The sequence below is a fragment of the Choloepus didactylus genome, chromosome 9 (genome assembly GCF_015220235.1).
Source record: "Choloepus didactylus isolate mChoDid1 chromosome 9, mChoDid1.pri, whole genome shotgun sequence".
Lineage (NCBI taxonomy): Eukaryota > Metazoa > Chordata > Mammalia > Pilosa > Megalonychidae > Choloepus > Choloepus didactylus.
The window spans coordinates 79,572,455-79,584,658 of record NC_051315.1 but is presented as its reverse complement, the minus strand read 5'-3'; the positions used below and the strand labels follow the sequence as shown (position 1 = coordinate 79,584,658).

At 33.1% G+C, this 12,204-nt stretch overlaps 1 protein-coding gene across 1 annotated transcript in view; it reads left to right on the top strand.

Annotated features, from left to right (window-relative positions):
• COL5A2 (collagen type V alpha 2 chain) overlaps window positions 1–11,743 on the top strand; it is a 181,816-nt gene extending 170,073 nt beyond the window's left edge. Inside the window, 8 exon segments of the mRNA XM_037850470.1 lie at window positions 173–226; window positions 2,036–2,143; window positions 2,547–2,600; window positions 3,605–3,712; window positions 5,732–6,023; window positions 7,461–7,648; window positions 9,155–9,394; window positions 10,089–11,743. Of these exon segments, the coding sequence (XP_037706398.1) occupies window positions 173–226; window positions 2,036–2,143; window positions 2,547–2,600; window positions 3,605–3,712; window positions 5,732–6,023; window positions 7,461–7,648; window positions 9,155–9,394; window positions 10,089–10,235 (1,191 nt within the window). The 3' untranslated portion in view covers window positions 10,236–11,743.
• Window positions 11,744–12,204: the final 461 nt, after the last annotated feature.

The window sequence follows — 12,204 nt, the reverse complement described above, 5'->3', positions numbered from 1 at the left end:
TTACCTACAGGTGGATATTATCCTAATTTCAATTTTTAGCCACAAAGGTATATACATAGACACACATATACCTATATAAACACACAACCCAAAACATATTTTTTTACATTCTATTTCTACATAGTATGTGTATATCTTTTTACATACAAATTTTTGTGAAAATTTCTTCTAGGGTTCTCGGGGTCCTATAGGACCACCTGGTCGAGCTGGGAAACGTGGCTTACCTGTAAGTTCTCTCTTGCATTTGTTTTTAAAATATGTTTTCTTACATAAAATATACCCTCAGAGAAGAAGTACAATTTAAGATTCATAAAAGAAAAATACCAAATGCCTCAAGATTTGGAAAAAATATTAATTTAAAATAATACACAGGAGTTCATTTTTGTTTTTCTAATTTTGGCATAGCTCCTCTGAATTTAACTGTGAATTCTTTCAGTAATCAATGAAGACTTCACAGTCACAGTTTTCTCTTCCAAAATAATAGGGATAATAGTGCCCTTCTCTCAGAGTTGTTCGAAAAGTCACATAGAAAAATGGACTTGAAACCTCTTTGTAAACTTGAAAAGTGCTACTCTAAGATTATGTTTTATTTTCAACTAGATTGTTCTGCTCATGTTCTGATCTTTTTGCTATTTGCAATTGCTTCCAGGTTAATTGTTATTATGAAAAATGTCTTCCCATGAATTCATGGTCTCCTTTCACACCCGTTATATAAATCAATGTCTCTATCCATAAAGAGCAATTATATTGTTAAAATCATGGCCATATTATTAAATTTCTCAACTCTGACTTAAGCTCCACTGGCAAAGATATTTTATAATTGCACAGTATGAAAAAGTGAGTGGTTTTCTAATCAGATACAGAAACAATGTAGTTCTTGTTTTCCATTAAGATATGAAATTTAGTTATTAGCTTAACTAGGTGCTTTTTTGTTTAGTTTATTTTCAATTATGAAACTGGAGTATCTCAAAAATGAAAGAACTACTATGATTTTATGAGCATATTCAGGCTGATTTTGAAATTTAAATTGTTATATAAAATATGTAAAATCTACTAAAACCTACTTTTAATTATAAAAAAGGTTCACATAATGTCTGACAATTAGGAAATCCAATTTGTTTTTTAAAAAAAGAAAAGAACCATATACAATACAAAAACACAAAGATAATAAGGAAAATATTAACCTGAGGATCAATCAATCTGATGATTTCCTCCAAAATCAGATTGATAGGGTTTCAATTCTCTTTTAGGAAAACTAAAAACAACAGAAGCTGATCCCACACTAAGTGACCTTCTGTCAACCGTTGGACCCTTAAGGACTGTTTTTATTCCCAAGGCCTTAAATCAATCAATCAACCAGTCACATACGTATATACATATATACATAAAAAAGCCTGACACTGATCAGATAATTTTCACCTCATCTCTGGGTTCAGTGTCTGTTTTACAATAAGTCTTAACTATTAACTTTTTCTTAGTTTCTGTGGATCAGAATTGCTGGATTTGGGTACAGACATTTGTAATTATGAGGATATATTGGATTACTTTACATTTTCTTTAGAGGAAAATGGCTTGATGATATTCCTATTCAGTTTAACTCAAACTTAAGGTTTTGTCAATGTCTTAATATAATCGTATCCATCATAACCAGTTAGCTTTTTGCATATGCAAATTTAATACACATATAAATATTCATGTTTTGGTTTAAAAAACTGTATATGATGGTAATATTTGTATATAATGTCAGCTAAATAAATGGAATAAAAATATGATTCAGATAGGCTAGACCAAACTTACAAATATCTCATTTTAGATATGATTCTAGGTTAAACATTAAAAAAAGAAGCTATGTCTTCAGGAACACATTAATATGTATTTTTAGTGATCACTACCATTCTTCAAGAAAGTATAGAGGAAAATTCCTAGGTCTAATTTCATTTAGCTAAGTAAATATGTTAATCCACATAAAATACAATATTCAAAATTGTAGTAAATTTGAGCCAGGTAATATCCATGCCATGATGACTCTTTCTAGGGACCTCAAGGACCTCGTGGTGACAAAGGTGACCATGGAGACCGGGGAGACCGAGGTCAGAAGGGTCACAGAGGCTTCACTGGGCTTCAGGGTCTTCCCGGACCTCCTGTGAGTTATTCCTTTAAGTCCTGTTTAATCCACCATATGAACATACACAGTATCTTGACATGAACAGTTATTTATCTGTCTATAAGATGGATTTTTTGAATCTTACTTTTCAAATAATATATTAATGAATAAGTAATTACCACTTACCTGATATAATTACCCATATCTTAGCTATAATTTTGTAGGGAAGAAATATATATCTATATCTGCACCATTACCCTTACAGTCATCTTTAGTGTTGGTAAAATAAAGCTAAAACCTAACAAACTAACATACATATTTCAGAGATCGATGACTTTATCAAAGTAGTTATGTACCTTTTAAGCATCTTTTAAGAAGCAGAGAATGGCATATTGCAGAACCTAAATATTTTGACTACGTTTTTTATTTCCCTCTTTTGTAGGGTCCAAATGGTGAACAAGGCAGTGCTGGAATCCCTGGACCATTTGGCCCAAGAGTAAGTAACAAAATTAATTAAGTTGCAAATATAAATAATAATGCTATCAGTGTCATACTGCTAATGCTTGAGTATCATTTTCATGGTATTGAAGCTTAGTTGGCCCATATTCTCTGAAGCTGGCAACAAACATATGAGATAAACAATTTAGCAATTACTTTTAAGTAATATCCTGAATTATGACATTCTACCTCATGTGTTCACATTAAAATCTTTTATCTATGGGTTGGATATACTCATCTGTTAGTTCATTTTCTTACTCTGTGTTAATTGAAATTTCCATTAAATTTGCACTGTTTTATATGATGTAATAGTACCTACCATGAAGTGGAGACAGGTTTTGAAGCTGGATATATATTTTGCTTTACATAATTGTGATAATTCATCATAGGAAGTTGATGAATAAGGCTAATTTGGAAGCAAATCATAAAATGAAATCAATATATGAAGCTCTCAGAAATTTTACATTAGTATTAATGCTGCTTCAAATAGGTCACTAAATGCAATTCACACACATGATTATTTAGGAAAATTGTTAGAATAACTTCTCCTATATTTAAATACCTTTTCCATTGAGAACAAGTCATACATAATACTGAGAATAGTAGTATGAAGATTACTAGACTGTAATGGGATTCTGGGTATTTAGCACACAAATTTAATTTGTGTTTCAAATATTTCAACTCCTGTCATTTTCATACTCTGAGTTAATTGAACTTCCAAATAACCTGAGACAGTTCCTACCAATAAACTAATAAAAGTAGATGATGATTTCATTCTAGTTTTTAACTGATATTAGTCTTTTATCATGCATGGATGATGGAGGATTCATGTGCAATGAAATTGTAAATGTTATAAAGTATCAGAGTTCCATTTATTAATCATTAGGAAAATGTGTCTGAGAAATTATTGTTATAGATCCATAAGGAAAACAGAGCTTTGCTCAGAGAAATGTATTGTAAAATATTCTTCATAGACTCTAAAATAGTCTTTGTTTCTTTCAGGGTCCTCCAGGCCCAGTTGGTCCTTCAGGTAAAGAAGGAAACCTTGGGCCACTTGGGCCAATTGGACCTCCAGGTGTGCGGGGCAGTGTAGGAGAAGCAGGACCCGAGGTAAATCCGCAGGGGTTGGCAAGCAGGTAGTGCCCCTGGTTATAAGAGTTTGGATTCCACCCACGGAATGCCTATGCAGCCTGATGGGCAAGAGATTTAAGGCACCAGAAAACAAACCTGAAAGTCACATTAGAGCTTGTCTAGATAAATAAATATTTCCAATATTTTTATTTGGGTTATTCAGAGTATATAATATCACAGTCTAAGCTACAAAGCCTTCCTTTAAAGTGATATAAATGAAAAATAAATAGCAAATAATGATTGGATTTATAATTAAAGTTATGAAAATATTACTTTCCTTTAAATGACAATGACTGTGAGATTAGTTATTCAGAAAGTAGTCATTAATCTCCTCATTCATTGTATAGTTATTACTTTATGAAAACTGATGAGCTTTTACTCTGGTAAGTGAAGAGTATGAAACTGAAGTTTTTTTCCATTGAAAATGACATGAGAGGTTTACAATTAAAACATTTCATAATAAATTCAACAGTAGTGACTTGAGGATTATGTGGAGCTGGATTAGTTAGACTCTTGCTTCTCGGGCCTTTGGAGAACACCTCTATGCATTTCCCATGCATGTGAGTACTTGTGTGTATGTGGGGTTATGCTTCCCTCCCTTGTACTTATTACTCTTTGGCCTATTTACCTTTCTCTCTTGTTTCTGTTTCTGCCCTTTAATGTCTGTAACATTAAAGGAAATATTTATTATTTAGATCGCATGGACTTATATTTCCTGTTATCACAGGGAATGTTTTCTATTTATTTTTTCTCCACTGTCAATAGAAAACAGCCGTAAAGTTGGGATAGCTCTTAATTTGTGTCTCTTGATTGCCTTTTATTTTGTAGATCAGTGGTCCACGAAAGAAAAAAAAAAAATCCCTGCCCTTGAGATTAGCATGAAGGAATACAGAGAATCAAGTACTTTTAGAAAAGGATAGGACCTCTGAGATAAAGCCATATTTAGAAACCATTTTGAAGGTGGAGAACCATTGGCGCTGAAGGTTGAAGCAACTTGTCCAAAGCCATATAGCAAATGGGAGAGCCAGGATTGGAATTCCAATCTTCTGACTCCCAAATCTGTGCTCTCCGTGCAAGATGTGGACTACGCCTATTTTCAGATTTTCAGCTGGATCTTTCAGGTTTCTGAGTTCTTCTCTGGGAAAGTACGGAAGAGAATTAATAGAGGATCCACTTCCTAAGCTTCTGCCGCTTTTTGTGCCGATCCCCCTATCACACAAGTAGTTCTTGTTGAGCAAGAAAGCAGGAGAATTGCTCATTTTTGACAATGAAAAGGTTAAAGAGAACTATTTCAGTTTTGTTTAGGACAGAGTACTCTGATCTATACACTAACTAGTGCACCTAAAAAGACTTCCTGTGTTTTGCCCTCTCTTTGGAAATAGGGCTAAATTCTCTCGTGGGATATTCCTTGATAGTGATGTACATACAGTCTTATAGAATTAGCAGCCATAATTCCTCATTTCTTCTTTCAGCTTCTGTCCCTGAAGACTTTTACAACTTTTTAGTTTTGTCTTGCCCAAAATATGGTTCTTAAGAATCTGTATTTGTATATTTTCCAGTTTCTAACCATAAATTAAATACCTTAATTCTATTTTTTTCCCTTTTTAGATATCTTCTCATATTGCTTTTATCTTTTGGTTATTTAATGGTTCCTAAATGAATGTACAGATCTTTAATATTCTTAACATTAAATATATTGTGCTTCAAGGTAAACATCAGATCAAATACTTTGTGCTTTGGTTTTTATTTATCTCAGATGCTAACATTCAGACATGTTGCCATAAATACAGCTGTGCCTCATTTCTCCTCCTTGGAATGTCACAGCTTAGCAGACCTGCCCCATTTAGTTACAGAGCATGAATCACAGGTCCCTCAGTATCGTCAGCTTGGAGTGTTGAGTTTCAGTCCCCTCTGCACCAAGTCCCACAAGTACCTTGTGTCTGAAGGACTAAACAATGATATGTCAACTTCATTCCCAATGTCTTTTTAATTACTTAGGGTCCTCCTGGTGAGCCTGGCCCCCCTGGCCCCCCAGGTCCTCCTGGCCACCTTACAGCTGCTCTTGGGGATATCATGGGGCACTATGATGAGAGCATGCCAGATCCACTTCCAGAGTTCACTGAAGACCAGGCAGCCCCTGATGACAAAAACAAAACTGACCCGGGAGTCCATGCTACCCTGAAGTCGCTCAGTAGTCAGATTGAAACCATGCGTAGCCCCGATGGTTCCAAAAAGCACCCAGCCCGGACCTGTGATGACTTAAAGCTTTGCCATCCCACAAAGCTGAGTGGTGAGTATACAGCAGCCCATTTGAACAAAACCCATTGTCTCTGATTCTGTTATTCTTAATTGTATTCAAGAATTATATTATTGACCTTCTACTTATTGATAGGTGTGAGATAAAAAGGTAAACATGTCACAGAGCTATGGTTCAGTGGTAGGGGAGTCAATTATATGAAAAAAATATGGGGCAAGATAATATATAATAGAATAGGGGACATTTCCCATTCATAATCTAATTTTATGTTGGTAGTTCCATTTCCATCTAGAAGTCTTAAAATTTTTGATAATTTTTGTGGAGTAAAAGATTTTGTGGTGATATAAATTTGGAAAATACTTAATTATGCAGGGTTAAACATATTTACCTGCATGACTTCTAAGGGCTTTAATAAGTTAACATATATAGTGTATCATCAAGAGTAGAATGAAATATATATCATTTCCAAAACTGGTTTGAATATGGAATTCCTTTCATGTGCTTTCATGTTCTATGAATCATGCTATAGGAATCTCTACTGGCAGGATGATGTTATAGTGAGGTTATAGAGCATTTGGGAACTAAATTTTTTAAATTCCTTTTGGCTGTAGTTGCATGTGCTATGCCTAAAGTCTGCATTATTCTATCCTTCAGATTAATCTAATAAAATCTGGAGAAGACGGATACTAGACCATAAGAATATGCTGTGAAATGCTTAAAATTTCCATTTAACTTTGAAGTGACTGACTGGAATAGCTAAGATTGTTATCTTTGAAACATAGGCATCCCACCACTCTCTCTTCATTTCATTTAAAATGCAGTTTTTCATGTAAATATTTTTATGTATGATTGATTGTTTATTAGTTTATCTATCTATCTGTCTTTCTATCTATCTATCCATCTATCTATCTATCTATCTATCTATCTATCTATCTATCTATCGACCCAGCACCAAGCACTGCCTATGTATATCCTGTTTGAAAAATCATTTATATATGAGAAGGTCAATTTTTAAAAGGGCCAATGAGACTATTCATAGCATTCCAACTGCAATTTACCTCATTTATTTACTTTATTCATGGTTTTTATAATAAATTATTTTATTACATTCCAATTAGGATTTCCTTTAAAATATTGGCTTTAAAAATTTCATGGGAACACATCTATTTTGACAAAGCCACTTACTATGAATAGTTTTTTCATCTGTAACATGAGGGTAATGGCATTTCCCTCACATGGAAATTTTCAGTCTTCAGTATATGGTTTTGCAAAGTGCCTAGAACAGTACCTAGCATGCAGAAGGGACTCAATTGCAAAATAGTTACTTTTCCCATAGGGGACGCTCTCTCTTAAAAGAGCCCTTTATCAGTGATTTTATGTTTTTCAACCCTCTGCTAAATCTTTTGGAAATTTGAAATCATGTTTGAAATTCTCTTTATTTAGCAAATATCTTTATTTTTTGGAAAACAGGTAAATACTGGATTGATCCTAATCAGGGATCTGTTGAGGATGCGATCAAAGTTCACTGCAACATGGAAACAGGAGAAACATGTATTTCAGCAAACCCATCCAGCATACCACGCAAAACCTGGTGGGCCACCAGGTCTCCCGACCACAAGCCTGTTTGGTATGGTCTTGATATGAATAGAGGAGCTCAGGTAATTTATTTATTTACATTGCATTCTTTACTTTTCATTATTTATTGCATTTTAGTATGTATTTAAAACTATGCTAATTACTTTTTGATCAGGTTCATTTTACCGTGTTTATTTGGAAGTGATATAATCTCAGTTCCAGTTGCAATATCATAACATAAACAAAGTTTTACTATGAGTTAAAGTAAAACATAAGTTTGAATTAGAATTTCCCACTGTTGCAATGTAGAACAGTAATTATTTTTCATATTAATTCTCCAAATGTATGTGACACTGATTGGGGAGTAAACTTGAAAGAGATCTTGCCATAGTTGAAAGACAGTGATTATATTTAATTTAGGACACCTGAGTGACTCTTAGCTAGCTTTCTTACTGATTTGGGGGTGTTAGGCAGTCCCTTAATCTTTCAGAACCTTAGTTTTTCCATTTTAAAGTGAGGGTGATGATAGTTACCTCATTGTCTTCATGTGAATATAATTGCTTAGTATAATGTCTAGTACATGGTAAATTATAAACATTAGATAGTTACTATGGTAATAATTTTTATAATTGAATCATTTTGTAAACCTTGTAGTGTTATTTAAATTTAAGACATTTTTGTAATTATATGGATTCCAATAGTATTTTTCTGAATTCCGGTCTCTCCTATGTTTCTCTCATGGTCCAGTATTCAGAATTTGGTCTGGCTTTGCCCACTCTTATTGCAGTACAAATATTTCATTCCAAATCTCCTTATGGCAGCCTAACACCTTGCCATTTTCTTCTGATCTCTGCTCTGATCTTCATGCAGAACTCATCATGTTCAGAATAAACATGATATAGGAACAACTATGGGTGTGGGTAGGATATGCTAGAATCTACCATTATTTAATGAGTGGAAAATTTAAAACTCTAAAAATAAATAGTTAAAATGTAATTTAGTTAATACAATAGTATGTGAAAACCTCAAATGAGAAGATTGAAAACAAACAGAGTAGAAAATGAGTAGGACAGAGCCTTGGGAAATTAGTTTTGATTATCTATTTATGTTAGCTAATGGAAAAATTTTAATTCATACTTCTTACAAGTATATAGCAGCTGAGTTAAAAGATTTTATAACAATAATTAATTTCTAATTCTTATTATAATTCGTAATAAGAGTGATGCTATTTTTGAAACATGAGTGACCAAGTCAATGCTTAAGTATATAACTTCTTTTAAAAAGTAATAGTCAAATATTTTTAAAACAAATTGCAAAGAAAATTAAAAATTAATTATGCTTTCTCTTGCTTATCTGGTCAATTACAATTATATTGGTTTTGTCACCTCTTGTTTGGGGTAGTAAGGAGAGAGGTTTGTAATTGTGAATATTTATAGAAAATTTTATATTTTCATATATATAGGTAGACTATATATGTCAAGAATAAAAAAAAATTCTTCAAAATTGATTTGTCTGAAATCAATGTAAATATATGACATTATAGAAGCCCTCATTAATGCTTGTAACAAACACTTATTTTGTTTCTCTAGTTTGTTTATGGAGACCACCAGTCACCTAATGCAGCCATTACTCAAATGACCTTCTTGCGCCTTTTATCAAAAGAAGCCTCCCAGAACATTACGTACATCTGTAAAAACAGTGTAGGATACATGGATGATCAAGCTAAGAACCTCAAGAAAGCTGTGGTTCTCAAAGGTGCTAATGACTTAGAAATCAAAGCAGAGGGAAACATTAGATTCAGATATACAGTTCTCCAAGATACATGCTCTGTAAGTACATTTTGATCTATATTGATCTGGTTGAAAAAATTATTTTTGTTAAAAATACTCTCATGATGCTAGAGATGGGGTCAATTTTACCTTATAGATATGAACAGCAAAAGTTTGTTTATAGTTGTTCTTAAGGGTAAACTTGAATGTGGATTAGCATATGAAGTATGGAATAGGTTCTAATGCAAAACAATTTAGAAAGGATTGGATCCCTGGAATCCAATCCACTTCTGCAAACCATGTTGGTTCTCCTGTAAGTTACTTGATTAATTTGTTTCAGTTATGGGCTTTAAAATTCCTTGATTCTAAAATGTATAATCAACCTGAGTTACTTTATATTTTTCACCAATTTGTATATTTCCCCACTTGCATATATATCCAGATATAAAAAGGAGGAACAATAGAAAAGGATGAATTATATTTTCATTTGCAGAAAACAAAAAGACTTTCATTGATTACGTTGTTATTGATCATTTAGGAAGCCGCAAAATAACAAAGGGCATTTATTCAATTTCAAGCAGGAGAGAAATGCTTTCCAGGCATGCTAGTGCCCCCGTTTAGGTTATGAGCACTTTTCCTTTCAAGTGGTGCTCTAAAAAATATTGCTTTCTAAATTATAAAAATTGGCTGGGGGGAGGGGTTGTCTAAAAATAAGTTTATACATACTTTTAACCATTGCACAATTTAATTCCAGAAACGAAATGGAAATGTGGGCAAGACTGTCTTTGAATATAGAACGCAGAATGTGGCACGCTTGCCCATCATAGATATTGCCCCTGTGGATGTTGGCAACACAGACCAGGAATTTGGCTTTGAAATTGGGCCAATTTGTTTTGTGTAAAGTAGACTGAGATACATCGACATGACCACCACCACCACCATCAATGACTACCACCATTCATAAGAACTTTGACTGTTTGAATTTGATCCTGAGACTCTTGAAATTATGGCTGATACTGCATCAGCATTGTACATATGGTCTTAAGTGCCTGGCCTTCTTATCCTTCACAATATTTATTTTACTTACAATCCTCAAGTTTTAATTGATTTAAAATATTTTTCAGTACAGCAGTTTAGGTTTAAGATGACCAACGACAATGACCACCTTTTAGAAAAGTAAACTGATTGAATGAATAAATCTCTGTTTTCTTCAATTTATTTCAATGTAATGAAAAAGTTGCTTAGTATTTATGAGGAAATTCTTCCTCCTGGAAGGTAGCTTAAAGAATGGGGTATGTAAAACCACAACACATGTTTATTTTGCTTGGTTACAATTTGAAAAATAGGAAGTAGTACCCTTTTGTGGACTCTCATTCTCAGATTATCAATTAAAAATTAAACCAGAATGTTTAACCTTGTGATCAAAATCTACAGGTATGTCTTGATATTGCATAACTATTATAGACATTCTTTAAAATAATCTTTAAAAGATATACCAGTTTCTCACTGTCTTAAATGAAATATTTTAATAATATATTTCAGTGGAATTTTGGGGGAACAAAATGAAATCATTTCAACTTCTTAAAATTTTTGAAGGGCAGTACATTTAGGCTTCTACTTCAAATTTAAAAGTACCTTTTCCCTCGTGACTCAATCTATCAATATAGATAAAAGTTATAGAATACATTTGCACTTTCTTATTTAAGAAGACATTGAATATAAAATAATTTACACATGCAACTTTATAAATACATGTCCAGGGCCCAAAGTTGAGATTCTTCCACATGTCCTATTTCAACATCCTGAAACCTATAAGGAAGAAAAAGTCTCAAATCAAATGCAGTTGTTAGACCATTTGGCCTCTGAACTCCCATAGGAAAAATGACCCCAACATTTCTTAGCATGAGCTACCTCATCTCTAGAAGCTGGGATGGACTTACTATTCTTGTTTATATTTTAGATACTAAAAGGTGCTATGCTTCTGTTATTATTCCAAGACTGGAGATAGGCAGGGCTAAAAAGTATTATTATTTTTCCTTTAATGATGGTGCTAAAATTACTTCTATAAAATTCTTTAGAAATAAAGATGGTTTCATCAATCCCACTTGTGAAAATATAACTGTTAGATTTCCCATTTCTGAAAAAAAGAGCATTGTTCCAGTGCCTTTTCACTGTTCATCTGTCATACTGTATCTGGAATGTTTTGTAATTACTTGCATGTTTCTTAGACCAGAACATGTAGGTCCTCTTGTGTCTTAAAGGTTTTTATTTCTTTTTCTTAATTGCATTTGTTGGCTCCTCTTTTATTTTTTCTTTGAAAATAAACAGCTGGGACCATCCCAAAGGACAAGCCATGCACACATGTATCTTTGCAAAGCATCAAATTAAATGCACGCTTTTGTCATGTCACTGGTTTTCATTTTGTGAAGTTCCTTTGAACATATTAGATCCATTTCATTTCCAATGGTGAAAAGAAACATCATGTGGTATTCTTTATTTGCCTTCTGTTTAAAAGATAAAACAACAGATAACCTCCATCATGTATTTATTGGCTTATAAATGACAATCTATAGACAACATCACTCACAAAGGCTGCATAACACTAATTATCACTGTCTATGCCATTAAAAATGTCAGGGTAGTACTATCGATAAAAAGCATGATTGCTTTTTCATGGCTGAATAAACTGTGATAATAAAACACATGTCTCAAAGTGTATCATACAGGATTTTAGCCTGAATGTTTTCAGTTTTATTTTCATATTTATTTCACAAGAGCATTTTCCCCCCATTGGTTATTGAGTCCTACACCTCATATTTGAACATTTATATATTAGAGACATTAGTAAATTTTGTTTGTATTAAATCTTC